This window comes from Parasteatoda tepidariorum, chromosome 2 (genome assembly GCF_982258835.1).
Source record: "Parasteatoda tepidariorum strain Cologne lab strain chromosome 2, Ptep-v5.0, whole genome shotgun sequence".
Lineage (NCBI taxonomy): Eukaryota > Metazoa > Arthropoda > Arachnida > Araneae > Theridiidae > Parasteatoda > Parasteatoda tepidariorum.
In genome coordinates, this window is record NC_141756.1 from 57,896,625 (window position 1) to 57,913,376 (window position 16,752).

A 16,752-nucleotide genomic window follows, 5' to 3' on the forward strand; every position below is an offset into this window, starting at 1 on the left:
ATTATTTGAAAAAAAAAACTTTAAAAATTTAATCTAAGTTACTGTATTGATTTCGCACGTATATTTTTACCATTATTACTCTATTTTGATTTTTACTTTATGTTTTAACCAATGTGTAATATTGAATAATGATTATATTTAAATCTGCATTGACTTTCAGTTTGTTATAAGTTGTTATAAACGATAGTGCAATGACTATTCACTATACATTGAAACCCACTGTAAATATTAAAAATTTTTAAGAACTGAAAAAAATAAGCGTGATTTTACATTTTGGTTAAAGTATTATTTTCCAATAACTTAATTATTCTTTTTTTTCTTCTCTGATTTCCATTTATTTATGATAATAATTATATATACAGATAATAAACAAATAACTTACGCTAATAGATGATTCATCAAGAGTTATTTATAGATAGTTTTAGATAATTTTGATAATTTCATTCTATGGTATTTTTTTCTATAGAATTACAAATTTTACATATTTATAATAAAATTAATGATTTATAAAACTAATAAAAATATATTAAGAACGAATGAATCATTTATATGAAAACTTTCTTCCTTAATTACATTTTGTGGCTATAATCCCTTAGTTGCAAACTATTAAATTATTACATTGAAAATAAACCAAAAAACTTTTTAGATTGAAGAAAAATTATAAAGGTGTCAAATAATTCAAAATTAATGTACGTGTTAGATTTCACAGAATTAAATTTTTAAAAAAATTGCTCTATAATTTATATCAACCACAACTCAGTATTACCCATTAGCTAATTATCAAAAATGCTACTCATTAAAACAGACGTTTGATAAGATGCTCAGTGACATTCAGAAATGTGACGTAAAACAGTATTCAGCACATTATTCAGCAATAATGTAAAACTTTTATTTTTTTGTGTGTTAAACTAACACTCCAAAATTTAGTTCTCAATGTCATAAGGGAATCACATTGTTAAGTGTTTAAGTTGTTATGGTGCAACCAAGTCAATAGATTTAAAAATATTAATAACGTTTAAAATTGGGTAAAACAAAAAGAGTGATATAATAGCAAAATTTCAAGAAAAAATCTATATCATTTTCAACATGATGTTGAAAGGTACTGATGCAGTAACCAAAGAAAAAAAAATAGTCCTAATTTATAAAAATGAAAGAAAATAGCTGATTTTAAAACTTAATTATTTATGTCTAAGTAAAATAAACTTAATGTTTGTACCGCAGTTCTTATAGATAGATTGTAAATGGCAAATATTTTCTAAAATTAATAAAAATAATGCTTTAAAAATATCGCAAAAAGCTTTTATATATAAAAAATATGTTTTAGTTTAATGATGAATCTATAACTTAATAACTCCTGCCGAATCTGTTTAATTCTGGTGCTAAATGCTTACTAACTTAGCAAAATAGCTTTATTACACAGCAGGATTTTTAATTCAGTAAATAAACGAAATGATTGCGTTGAAGCAACAAAAGAGTAAATGTTTAATCAACGATTCTTATAAATTCATTGTTCATAGCAGCTAAAAGATATTATTTTCACTTCTTTAAAGAGATATTGAATGCTTTAAAACAGTATCAATATTTTCATACACATTAAAATTATGCTTGATATTAACGCTAGCTGTTTAATCACTCGGACACTAATATATTTGATTTCCTCGCAATATTTTGACAATTCAGACAAATCTACAGTAGAATTTTTAAATTTGAAAACAAAATCAATTTTCAATTAAAAACAACAAGAGAGTAAATCAATCGAGTGCTTGTACTTCAGTTCCACAAATGCTATATTTTAAATTTCTATAAATGATGTGATAGTATTCATAAATGATGTTCTGAATATCCATAAGTGATGTGATAATATCTATAAAAGATGTTCTGAATATCTATAAATTTGATAACTATTAGAAATGAGATTTTTTTAAGTAACGTTAAAAAATCTCGCAATTGAAAATGTTGCAAAATAGGTTTGGTTTGAACTCCAATTATTTAATAGTTTAGATTAACTATGCATTAAGAAATACTTAATTTGCTATAAATACAAGTACAGTAGTTTGAAGAAAGAAAAAGAAAATTAAGATTTAAACTTCATATTGATAATTCCTCATTTATTGTAAATAGCTGCTAAAAATATGTTATTTTCTTTTCTTTCAAGAAATCTAATATTTTTCTAATGTTAGAATGTAATATTTTCTAATGTTTATGTTATAATTTCTGAACTATGAACAAAATTATGAAAATATAAATAAAATTAATTTGTCGATAACGTTACATTATGAAATGACCTTAAATTACCCCTCATAGTAACTTCCCTAATGATTCTGGAATTTAAACTAATTCTGTAATTTCTTTTAGTAATTTAAAAATCAAAAAGATCACATTTATCAAAAGGAATAAGTTAGTTTCCCGTGAATACTTCAGTAATACATAATTATTTTTTACCATTTTTGTTGCAGAAGTTTTCAATTAAAATTGAAAATTTTTCTTTTTTGAAAATAGAAAATAAGAAAATATAATTTTACAACTGAAATGAGTTTACAAAAACTTTAAAAATGAAACAGAAATAAAAAATAAATAAAAACTAGTAGCAATTGGTTTAAAATGCTCATAAAATATTAATTCTGATCTATTAAAAAATATAAGTAAATCGCAAAATGCAAATTATGGCCCATTAAAAAGAAATTCAATATTTTTCTATTTAAGTAATGTGTAATAAAATATTGCAAATATTTGAAATATAATGCTATACATAAAAAAAAAAAATTCAAGTAATGTAATAAAATCAAGTTTTAAGTTCCAAAATATTAAATAAAGATATTTACTTCCACATTTAAGGGCATCTTAAAGAATCTTATTTTGATTTTCAATCATTGTTTATTAATTTGATTTTATTCTAGGCCAAGACATTTTATTCAACTTAAAATTTCACTAAATATTTTAATGTATTCATACTTAGATCATAAAATGATATAATTTAACTTATTGAGTAGTTTATTAAATAATTTAATAAACTAGAAAATACATTGGAATAAAATAATAACAATCTATTTAAAACTTTATGCGCAGTATCATTGCACAGTTTGTGAAATGCGTTGTTTATCCTTTTTTTCATATGATATACAAAACAACGATGCATCACAGTCTTATTACATTATTTTTCACCGGCATCTTTTGCTTTAATAATAGGTCAGCAAATACGTTTTACTTGCTATATTAAACGTATGAGCAATGACTAACTCAGATGTAAAACCAAAATCTGATAACTGATCAGGAAAAAAAATACGATTCTATACTACACTAAAAAGTATTTAAACTGGAATTTTTTTTAAGTAAAATGTAAACCTAATTATTAATGAAACAGTAAACAAAAGTGTATTCATATTGATGTCGCTAAAGACTTGATACGTTAAATAGTTATATTTAATTCATTTTTTTTTCTGGAAAAGTGCAGCTAACCACTTTTTTACCTGAAAAATTAGACAACCTTTAGACTAGTCCACTTTAGGTAACTCTATGTGATCCAATCTAGAAAACTTGTACATTTTTACAAAAACACGTTTATCTTACATCTATTATCACATACATCTATTTTTGAATTCCATCTATAATCGAAATCTATAATCAAAAATTGCAAATACGCAATTGCACTTCCTAAGGGTATGATAATATGCCATGGTTTTTAATTAAAAACATCCACATGATTTTTAGCCTTTTATTTAAAAAAAAATTTAGTCAAGATTCTTAAATATAAAGCCTTTTTTTCCTGTTTCAAACTAACTATAAATAACGACTTCTTTTAATTTTCTTTGAATCACAATAAAATTCAACAGCATTACTACATGATGATTTTAAGTTTTCTGGTCTAATCTGAATAATACTCTGTAACTCCTTTCTATATTTAGAAACAATTTAATATATTTGCTAACTAATTTATTCACAAGTATTATAATTTCGTATTATATAGATATATTTAAAAATATATATACAAGTTTGATTTAAAAGGCAATAACAAATTATTTATAAGTATTTCTTTTTCCTATGTGAAATAAAGAATGATCACTATGATCTTTTTCTACAGATGCTTGTCACAGTTTTTATTGCAAAAAAAGTTTATTCATTTGTATAACTTACGCTTTCTTTCTTTCTTTTCTAAAAATTTATACTTCCAATTATTTTTACATTAACTTAAAATTTTAGAAAAGTGAAATGCTACTTACATTTTGTTTACAATTAAACAATTAAAGGGACTATAAAGTGTAAATCGAAATCAAGGTTATAACAAAAGATGAATCTTTTTACATTAATTACCACGAACTCTTTTTAACATTAATTGCATTTTTTAAAAATTTAATATCCACACTCTCTTTCCTTAAAAAACTTTTCATTTAACTTTATTTTTTAAAAACTCTATTCCATATATTTATTCAAACATATATATTACACTTAATAAAAAAGTAATGTTAAAATGAAAATACCATTCCTTATTCCCAAAACTCTCTAACTCTTGTAAAATATCTGTTTTTGAAGGTATAAAATTGTTCATAATTAAATGTAAATTTATTTTCAATTGTATAAAATGCATCAAACAATATTTTTAAATAATTAGTTTGAATTAATAGTTAACAATAACAGAAATATAAATTATTTAATTAGTAAGTTTTTTTTCCTAAGTTATCTTAAACAAAAATGAGAATTACAAAAAGAAAATTATTAATCTAAAGACTAAAATGTTGGGTCATGATCATTTAGGCTTACTTTTAAGTATATCTTATATATAAAATAAGCATATCTTACTATAAGTTATAAATATGTATAGGCGATTAAATATGTTATAAGTGATAACCGTAGTACGATTTTCTTACGTTTAACTATATCAATATTATACCTGAATTTCTGGAATTATATGTTTAACATACATGAATCATGCAATACCAAACATCTTCGTATTCTATGTATTAAAACAGATTTTCTCTATTTACTTAAAAACTTTTAATCGCATATTTTTAAACATAATAGTAGGTAAACAAATATGATTTTCATCTTTAATATTTTTAAAAACTAATAATGTGGAACTGTTAAAGGAATTAAAATTAAGATATATAATCTAATAATTGATTTTTTTATCTAAATAATTCTATCTATCTATCTATCTAATAATTCTATCTATATATCTAAATAATTGACTTTTTAGTAATTAACGTTATTGTGATTACATAATTATTTAAAGCATAGTTTTTCTTTTCTTAAAAATTAACAATATTAGATATAAATAAATAATGAAATATAAAAATATACTTATTCAATTAAAATTTCGAAATTAATAAATAAACACGTAATGAGTTGGATATAAATATCAAACAAATTGAAGAATTCATAATTATTCCGATGAACTTGAAACTTAATTTTCAATGGTTCCGCTCTAATGACTATATATTACTAACTATTATTTATTTGATTACTATTTCCTAAAAATTAATAAAAATTCGAAGATAGTGAAAGATAGTTTTAGAACAGAAAACCTTTGAAAAGAATTGTAAATAAAGTAAAAATTAAAAATCATTCCATCCATTTTAAGTCAGAATAAGAACGGTAATATGTATTTAAAATAATTTTCTTAAGTCGTCTAATAGGAAACATTAATCACTTTTAATTACTTACAATCAATGTCATATAATCTATCCATTTCAAATAATTGAAAAAATTATTCTTATAGCAGTAATAAAAAAATGGAAAAAAAATTTAATAATGCTTTATTGAATATTTTACTGACATGAATCAGAACTAACTTTTCTTTTCAAAAACTAAATTTTATAAAAATAATTTAAAATAATTTATAAGGTGAAGAAAATTATTGAATTGTAATATATATCTAATTTTTCGCTTCACAATTATTCACTAATTTTTCCCCTACAAACCATTTTTTCATAATTAGTAATAAAACAAACGAAATGTTAACACTTTGGGCTATTTAGAATAAAGCAAAAAACAGCATGATTAAAGCACAAATAAGAACCTTCTACTGTGGATGGTTCCTGTTTATACAACAAACTATAGTAGGTCAATTTATTGTACTTTCTTCGTAATATTGTACTATTCGTATTGTACTGTTGTATTGTTCTTCGTTTGCGTTTTTTTTTTTTTTTTGCTTTAGTATAACGTTGGTACTTACTGTTTTGAAATATTTTATTCTAAATACAGCCTTTCGTGAATTTTTTTAAACTTTAAATCTCTAAAATTTGCATCAAACAAAATCTTTCCCTTTCTCTTACAATAAGAAAATGGATATTACAATGAAGATGTAATTTAATATTTCAGAAAAAGTAAGCCATTAGGAAATAAATTTCCTTTTTCACGAATATAATTCGCGCGATATAATTAAACATTGGTACAAAAAGTTTATAGGCAAATAGTTATAAATTATTCATTCTAAACTAGTTCCAATAATGATAAGCTGACTGAGAGAATTGTCAAATAGTTTTTTTTCTGAAAATAGTTTTGAGTTGTATCTTTGTATCAAGATATAGTATTTATCTAGTGTTACCTACCAGAATTCTTCTTTCAATAATTATAATTTTTTGTTGAAAATTTAACGAAGCTCCATTTGGTAACTATAATCCTTGGTATAGTAACTAATCCAGTGAACTGCAACCACTGTTCAATTATCAGTTAACCTGAAATTCTTTGGATTGACGCTAACTAAATCACAATTTTCATTAAAAATAGTTTCAAAAACACAATTAAGCAGCAACAATAAGAACTGACAACCAAAGTCAGACCGTTTCAAGTAAATTCTGGTCAAAAAGATGAGAAAAGCGAGAGTTTTTTTTCTTCCTGAGTTTTACACCATCTAAATTATAGCACTTTAAAAATTGTTTTTAAAGTAATTTTATCGATTTAGCCAACACAATCACAACTAGCAACCAAAATCAAACTGATCCAGGGACCTTCTGACCAAGAAGGTGAGAAAAGCGAGGGTTTTTTTTTTTTCTGAATTTGATACCAACTAAATTATAGCACTTTAAAAATTGATTTTAAAAACATAATTTATAGATGAAGCCGGCAAAATCGCAACTAACGACCAGAGTCGAACTGATCCAAGGACTTTCTAACCAAGATGGTGAGAAAAGCGAGGGTTTTTCTTCCTGAGGTTGACACCAACGAAATTATAGCACTTACTAAGAACTGTTTTAACAATCAGTTTTTCGATTAAGTCGTCACAATCACTACGAATAATCTGAGTCGAACAGATCCAAGTACCTTCTTATCAAGAAGGCGAGAAAAGTGATGGTTTTTCATCTTGAGGTTGAAACTAACTAACTTATAGTACTTCGCAATAATGTTTTTAATATTTTTTTTTCTCGATTGAGCTGATACAATCGCAACTAACAACCAGAGCCGAATTGATGCAAATGCCTTATAACAAAGAAAGTGAGAAAAGCTGAGGTTGACACCAACTAAATTAAAGGACTTGCTGATAATGGTTTTAATTATCATTTTTTCGATTAAGCCGGCACAATCACAGCTAACAACCTAAGTCAAACTGATCCAAGTACCTTCCTGTCATGAAGGTGACAAAAGCGAGAGTTTTTTTTCTTGAGGTTGACACTAACTAAATTACAGCACTTTCTGAAAATAGTTTTAATAATCATTTTTTCGATTAAGCGGACACAATCACAACTAACAACCAGAGTCGAACTGATCCAAGTACCTTCTGACCAAGAAGGTAAGAAAAGGGAGGGTTTTTCTTCTTGAGGAGATTTATGTGTGGCAGTGGCCTATGATCAAATTTGGGGCGGTCTGGGCTTTCTTCTACTAACCGGGTTAAAGCAGCGCCCAAATTGAGTCTAAGCAAGAAAAATGACGTATATTGGGCCTTGCTGAAGAAATATGAATCTGCAGACCGAGAAAATCAGGTTAGCTGCTAGGGATCTAAATAGTCATCCTTTGGATTATTCAGCATCGACCTGGCGCTATCAAATTATTTAATTTCCGGGAGGCCTTTTCCTTTCCTCCTCTTGCCTTGCCCCCCGACCAACCCCGACCCTCCACCTAACGGTAACCGAGTTACTGCGGCCCAAGCGTTTAAAGGCAAGAGCTTCTGCTTCGCGTTTCTGTAGTTGTAGGAGGCACTTCGTCCTGCGGAGGTAACATCTTACAGGCATTAAAAAAAAAGTAGTTGAAAGAGAATTTTTACCACCAAATTCAATTTGGGGGAAATATATTTCTTTCGTCTCGGTTTCGTTGGTAATATTTTTTTTTAACCCAAAGGGGAAAAAAAAGTTGAAAAATACTTACTTTGCAACGCCATTCCTGCTGAGCTGAAGACGGAGACTGGACCTTGATCGTGACGTGGTCTGGCAGCCACCATACCACAAGGTGGGGGACCTACAGCTGTTGGACCTCCAAATGATCGGGGAACAGCTGCTGTGCTATATCTATAGGCTGCAGCCGATGTCATCTGACTGCAGGAACCTAAATCAGCATATGAGCAAGGCAACTGGCAGCTTGGCAATTCCATGCCACCCAGTGAACAACTTGGGTCAAAAGTTGGCTGGTTCAAGTACGGATAGTCCATACTGACTGCCAGAGTGGAGGAGTGAAGTAGCGAAATGGTGACTGGTGGATTGTAAGGAAAATATGGCAAATTTGGATTTCTAAGGACTTTTGACTACGAGATTTAAATTAAATCTGAGATTTTCATTTACTCGAGGATTTAATTTTGTTAGTTCTCAATGTAAGAAAAAGGATTGACTGCGTTTTAAGGAACAATCATTTGTGATTAACTCTCTAAAAATTACTCTATCTCTTCGGCTCCTAGCTAACGACTGTCTGCCGCTTTTCTCCAACCTGTGAGGGCCCTAGCTTTTAACTAAATGATGTTTCTCCCTCGCATGTGAATGCAAAAGCGGAATGCGGGGAGGCAGCGGCAACCGCTAAGAGAACGCAGGGTTGAAAACTGTAGGAGAGAATGGATGCTTGCTCCTCGTGCTCCGATCCTCATCCCCCCTTACCCCATTGCTCTCCCACACCCTCCCCCATCCCTGTGAGGGGTAGAAGAGGGGTATAAGGGATGCTCCGCCTCACGTGACCGCCCGCCAATAGCTCTCGCGACTGTTAATCGAATTAAAATTTACCGTCACCGACGTTGTGCTCGGAAGAGAAAACAGTCCTCTCTCCTCTTCTCTCTGTGCTCTTCGTCTTCCGAAGATGAGGATGGAGTGGGTGGGGTAAAACTTTGCCTTCCCCCCTCTCTCCTAATGGAGCATGACGAAACAGGGGTCATTAGGTCAGCTTGGTGACACTGGGCCCACTTAAGCGGAATTGGTGCGCTGTGAGAGTTGTTATATAAATAATATTACTTCGGGTTCGGAAAACGAGCACCTGCAACTGCATGATGCAAGCACTTTCTAGAGAGGAGATTAAATTGCAATTAACAAATACATTGCTGTATGATTGCATTGAAAGGTTGATACAAAATTGTCTTGCTTCATGAGGTGATACAATTAAAAGTAGAATTTACATCTTTCAATAAGAGAATAAATGAATGATTTTTTTTAAATGATTTTTTTTTAAATATTTTCAATTGTTTTATTCTTATCATGCTTTTTATACTGCTCAAATTAAATTTTCATGTATATTACTCTCTGATTGCATCGCAAGTAATATTTATGATGCAAACTGCCGTATGGTAATATTGAAAAGTTGATACAAAATCATTTTGCTTTGTAAGGTGATACGGCTAAAAAAAAAATAACTGCTTTTAATAAGAGAATTAATTAAAAATGAATTCTTTTTCATGTTATTTCTCAAGGTTATTTAATGTTATAAGCATTTTCTACTGATGTGTTCTTGTTTTTTTTAAAAATTTCAATGAATTAATTTAACTGTTTAGTTAAAACTTAAATGTCTGCTGTTAGTTGATAGTAAATATTTTTAATGAATTTCGTTAAGACTTACATTGAAGATTTTCCACAAAATCATCGTACACTGTTAGATGCTATGATTATAATCAAAAATTACAACTTTATTGCGAGAGTTGAAGGAACATTTTTTTAAACCAACCCAACACTTTAAGAATTTAGCTCTAAAACGTACGTATTCATAAACTCTATATCCCAAGAAATTTTAAATCTATTTTATTTAACTAATAAATTATCCATAAACTGTAATTATATCAATACGAAATTACTTAGATTACAAAAATTTATGAACTGAAAATATAACATACTTTTCTCATGAGAAAATTAAGGGGATATAAATTAAGCACAGATGCTTGCAATTGTAAATTACAAAAAATAAATTAAAAAACAATTAAACATATTTTATTAACTTATTTAATTGGTGTTCGAATCGTTTTCGTATATTTGTTCTTGGTTGATTTGATTTTGCATTCAAATTTTTTTAGCTTGAGTTATTTAATTCCCAATTAATATTTCGTGCTGTTCCGTGCTTTCGAGTACTTAAATTTCCTCAACTAAAAATTATATTTGTGCCTAGTGTCATAAAAATAATTTTAGCTTTACTGCGCAAAAAAGATAATAACTGTAAACCTTTATCAACTTATTTTAAAGCAAGTATGTACTTTGAAGAACTCAGTTATTTCTACATTAGAGATAAGATGAGATTAAAGTATTAAGTAAATTTTAATCGCAATCAAAATATTCAGGTATAACGTGCAATTAATAGTTTAAAAAATAAATAATACAAAAAATAGCTTTATATTCTACAAGAAAATATATCCAACTTGAAGTATTAATTACTTTGAATCATGATAGTAAATTAATTAATTTGAATCATGTTAGTAAATTAATTAATTTGAATCATGAAGCAAGAATTTTATTATAGAAAAGTATTTAAAAGCTTGGTGAAAATCGGAAAAATGTAGGAGATAAAATTACGAATATTTCTAATAAAGCTTAAAAGGCAAATTGTTTTATGAAATATTGTTTCAATTACACATTTACTTAAAACAATATTGTTTTATGAGTAGAACTTAAAGTCTTCGTTATAATGTTCCATTCATAATTCACTATCACTTGGAAAATTCTGGTAAAATTACCGTACTGTATGATGATGGCATTTCTGGTAAAAAGAAAGCCATAATTCTGGTCAATAAAACCAAAATATACGGTATTTAAACCATTCATTTTGTAATTTTTTCGTCCATATGGTAGCTGCTTACCGGAAATTTTGTTTTTCAAAATATAGTTCTTATTGCTGCTCATTTAGTTTATTTTAACTATCAATTTTTTTTTCATTTTCATTTATTTATTTATTTTTATGTTTTTTTTTTTTTTCAAATAGAAAATGTGGCGTGGAAACTCTGAAAATGGCAATTAAAAAAAAAAAAAATTCCCTTCCCTGCCGTTATGAGCCAATCCCCTTCCACAAAGCAAAATAAACAGATAAAATGAATTATTAAAATGAAAAATAATAATAAAAAATCATCTTCAGAAGTTCAGGAGCCAAAATTAAAAATTTTTTTAATTAATTCCGACTCATATAATTTTTTTTAAAAAAGTATAATTAATTAAGAAAAACATGTTTCGTGGGATTTAATAGAAAATATAAATTTTTCAAAACAATTCAAGACTTTTTGAATTCTTTTATTAGACTTTCTAATATTCGAATACTTAGTTATTACATTGAATAATATTTCTAATTATTTTAAATTACAGAATTGAATAATTCCAATATTTGAATACGCATAGACTAATATTTGTGAATAGCATAATCTTTAAGTGTTAACCTATTTTCTAAGGCTCAAATTTCTGAGAACTAAACATGGGCTTCCGACTTTGTGTGATAAACTTTTGTTTGTTCCGATTTAGCAAGAGATTGAAATATTTATAAAATTATTTACAGTTTAAGTTTATGCACTACAATATAAACTGAACTATATTTTCGGTGTTTAATTTTTTTCTTCATTTGAAAAAAAAAAAAAAAAAAAGCAGCATACCCAAGCAAATGCAAATGAAAAATAAATGACGCAGAAATAAATTTTAAGTCTGATTGGAGATAAATCGCGTGATGAGTGGTAAAATTAGATAAAATTATTAAAACTTTATTTTTGTTAAGAGTATAGATGATTCTTCAATGAACATAAATCTAGAATCAAAACCATCCCTCTTTAAAATATGAAAATTGTTTTAAATTATGTTCAGAATATCAACAATTGCGTTTGATAACAAAAATAAGTGATAAAAAAATATTTACATATTTTTTTAAATGACGGTTTTGTATCGTGTTTAAGTTAAACCATTTAAGGATTAAAAATATCGAATTTTTCTGCATCGAAAAATAAGTGATAAGAAAAGGATGATAAGGATAGAGAGGATAAAGAAAAGGATGATTTTTGTAATGTGTTTAAGTAAGACCATTTAATGACCATTACTATGGAATCAGATCCATCCCATCGAATCCCTTAATGCATTAAAATTGATTTGAATGATGTTTGGATTATCAATTCATCAATAATTATCAATATTACCGTTTGATAACAAAAATAAGCAACACAAAGGAATAATAAAAAATTTTAAAAGTAGGTAATTTTAAAATTCCTTGTTTGACAATTTGATAATCTTTCCACTTGCGCAAATTGCTAATAGCCATGTGCAATTTAAACAAGCGTGGGAAAGGGTAGAAGAATACTTGGAAGGGCTAGAATTTTTATCTGATTTCTGATCCTATATCTTGTCTGATGGCGTCAACATTATCGACACTTATTTTATTTTTTTAATTCTTGCTAACAATTTTTTAATGCTGAATGATTTCTGTTAAACTTCTCTGTCAACTTCTTAAAATAAAATAATTTTCAATTTAAGCAACCAATTATTTATTTAAAATAATTCGCAAATAAAACAGTTATGTTGTAGAAGTTAATTAGTTATGGGTTTGTACAATTTATTAATAAGAACCAATAACTATTTGAAGAAAAATATTAAAAAAACAAAACACTTAACTGCAACACATTTAAAAGTAAATTTGGCTTTGTTAATTGAAAAATTCTAATGGGAGTCCATTTCTACTTCTTTTTATCTTTTTTGGAGATGATCGTTCCTTTTAACTGTAAATATAAATAATAGGTTTGGAAAGAAAGGCAAATTGCAGTTTGATAAGATACAGAAAAGAGAAAGGAAAAAAAAGGAAGTCAGAAAATATCAACAGAAATCGACAAGCTATTAGCCGAATGCGCAGCTAGCCAAACTCTAGTCTTTTTCTTCCTGATTAAAATCCTAGACAAAGCTTTTACTTTTTTCTTGTGCGTGCCTCGAAAGGCGACACACACAACCAAGCTCCGCGTAAAAACCAAGAGAGGTAATAAATATTTCACTTCCAGCTCTCCAGAACGACCAAAAACAACGAACGCTATGATACTAGAGAGTAGCATCCCGTTACCAAGGCAACGAAGGAGGAGCTTATGACCTGCCTTTCCATCAAACACCAGAGGCCTATTCATTGGGCGACACGGAAACATACGTGACGCCATTTGATGCTGATTGGTTCTTGTGCTTCCGGAAGCAAGAAGCAATGGAAGGATGGCTTCGGTTACCTTGGCGACAAATGGACCGGTTGAATTGGAGAAGACCTAAGGGAAAAGAAGCTTGACACTAGCTTGAATTTTTTTTTTATTTCATGGCAGTATTTTTCTCTAGTTGAATGCGGAGAATAAAATCATTATGTTCAGTTTCTAGAGGGTGATATTTTTTTATCTGGATGTTTTGGAAAACCTCTCAATGTTGTATCGCCTGTTGCAGCACTTGAGAAAAGTCTCCAATCTGAAGCATGAGAGGCTGTTGAAATATTTTGTAATTCGGAAGCCAATTTTTGGGAGGCTCTAAAACTTGGGCTGTTTTATTCAAACTTCATGAAAAAATTCACCTTCCCCGTTAACAGTGTGTTTCGTTACTTGCAAAGTTTTTTTTAACAATCAACTCGATTTTTAATTGAATTCATAAGCTTTTAAAAGTAGTGTGTTCGAAAGATTGGAAAAATTGTTGAAATTAACTAAAAGGGGAGAGGAGTGTGGAAGACATTTTTCTCGACATTTTTACAGCCAAATATATTTCAATATGAGCGAAGCGCACAAGAACAATATTTTAATATTACATACAGCATAAGAATATGCGTTAAAGTAAATTTTCCAAAGCAATGAATAATTTACAGACGGTTATTATTTAACAACTCATTTCTTACAACAAGATCTGTGATTTTTGCCGCATTTTATTAGGGGTTTCCAAATTTATTTATATTTTGGTACTTGCCTGAAACATTCTATTGTCTTCCGATTTAGATTCAAAAATACAAGTTAATGAAAGAAAATGAAATGAGCAGAAAAAAACGAACTGTTAACACCTTAATAACTTTTGATCTAAGGATCGAATTTTTACGCACTGGCACTCAATCTTAATAGTTCGAAAAGTAAATATTTAAAAATACGGCTTTTTATCATTCAGCAAACAACTAAATAAACAAGAATTTTTTTTTAAAAAAATTATGCTAATTCAGAAAAAATACATCTTATAATTTCGTTACTTAAAATATCATCTGCACTAATTAATTAGCATAGTTATGTTTAGGCCCTGTAACCATGGAGATTGAGTCATAGTGTATGAAAATCAAATCATAAAATCAAAAGTTATTAAGGCGTTCCCATTTTTTTTATCTTGAGCATGACGCGGCATTCCATGATTTTGGCAATGAATTGCATTCAATCAATCAGAAAATCATAATAATCACTGATGCAATTAAAAAGTTAATATTTCTAATACTTGTTGTAAAGGTAACAAAAAGCAAGCGAGTATGAATGTACTATGTTAGATATTTTTGTGTCTGATGAATCACTATAGGATTCAAATTTCTTATTATGGTTCAAAATCTAATCAGATTGAACTTCTTTTACTTCATTTAAGCTATACCATGATAAAATTTGAACGAACTAATAATTATCTAATTTAAAACATTTTTTCAATCAGCAGCAATTTTTCTCTGTATTATGGTATATTATGGTTTAAGGTACCGATGTTATGGTTCAAAACTGAACCAATCTTCATTTTTTGACTGTAGAGATTGTAGAGAGTGAGATTTACTTTCAATTTGTAGAGAAAGAAAAGTAAGAAAAGGTTTTGACCATAAACTCAATTTGGCAAAAAGCTATTGTACTAAATACTTTACAAAACACTACTAAATATTTTTTTTTAAATTTTTTAAATATTTAAAGCAACTATTATAATTTTTTTTAAAAAAATCTTATCACTATCTTCAGTAAAAAAGTTTTTTTTTTCTCCATTGTTTATTCGAAATTTTGTAATTTATAATCACAAAAGCTCATTAAATTTAGAATTTTAACTTTCATTGCTAATTTGCTAAAAAGAAATGTTAGGATGCTTAAGAATTTAGAAGTCAAATGTTATGTAAATAAAATCTTTTTGAAAGTTGAAATAATTTTAAATAAACATATTCATTAAATCTCTGTCGGTTGCGACGATTGTGTAGGACACCGAGGTACACGAAATGGCATATTGTATTCAATCCATAAAGGGCAGATGTAGAACTGACCAACAAACTGTAACTTCTCTTATTTCAACCCCACAAAATCCATTCAACCGATCTTCTCTCTTGACACGCGAACAATCACTTTTGAAATTGGTATCAAGTATAGGGGTCAAACATATATACTTCTGTGGTAGCAATAAAAGGTGTAAGATGACCCAAACTGGACGTTTTACTGGATATCATTTTTCCTTCTTAACAACTTATCTTTTACCTTTTCTTTTTATCCAGACGTTTTGCGGAAATAAAGGAAAATTTTAATGTGTAAAGAAAATATTCTAAGGGCAAATGAAAATGAAAAATAACAAAAATAAATAAGTAAAATAACAATAATTAAATATGAATTTAAAGAAGTGTTATCGAACAGGGATTAAGAGAAAACAAAAGATTCGATTCCTTCTGAACAATATTTTCAATTTGTGGGGAAGATCTGCAAAGAACAATAATATCTTTCTCTCTAGTAGTACGACTTGTTTAGTACTTTAAAAATTTCAAATAATTTAACAAAATTAAAAAAAGGAAAAACGCTTCCTTTTTCCTAATAACAAAGTCGAGAGCGTAAGTAGGTACATACTTGTCAAAAGTTGTATTTATTTATTTATTTATTTGCTTTTTTTTTACGTGAATCAATTATAACTTCTATACATAGTTCTATTATCTCAGGTTTAATCTCATTCGATTAAGTGTAAAAAAAAAGCATCTGAAAGAATACCTTTTTTATTAATAATTTCTATTAATACTAGCATTATTTAACTTTTCTCCCATCGTTAAATATTATACACTCGTTAAAAAAAAGTAAAAAAAAGTAAGAAAAAACTTCTCACCGAGCAACTTTTTACCGCTTACTGAAAAGAGGGTACTTAATACTTTACCGATGACGCATTATTCTTTTTATTGTTTGTGTTTTAACAGCCTTTGAGCTGTATTTAATGTATTGATTTGAATGTATTAATGTAATTTAGTGTCGATCAATCATAATGTCAGAGCCGTGGTTGTACAGGGGACAGGTGTTCGCTTCCACTGAGGTTCGCCCCCCCCCCACACACACGATTCGTCGATACGCACTTACCACAACGCTGACGTAACATATCCTCAGTGGTAGACGGATCATGGGTTAGAGTTCCCTTGCCGTTAGGCTAACCGTGAGAGGTTTATCTGGTTTTTCCTTTCCATGTAAAGCAAATGTGGGTTAGTTCCCTC

General features: G+C 28.1%; 1 protein-coding gene across 1 annotated transcript in view; it reads right to left on the reverse strand.

Annotated features, from left to right (window-relative positions):
- LOC107446297 (uncharacterized) overlaps positions 1-8,983 on the reverse strand; it is a 75,008-nt gene extending 66,025 nt beyond the window's left edge. The window contains exon 1 of the mRNA XM_016060907.4: positions 8,296-8,983. Coding sequence (XP_015916393.1) covers positions 8,296-8,575 — 280 coding nt within the window. The 5' untranslated portion in view covers positions 8,576-8,983. The remainder of the gene's footprint in view (positions 1-8,295) is intronic.
- Positions 8,984-16,752: the final 7,769 nt, after the last annotated feature.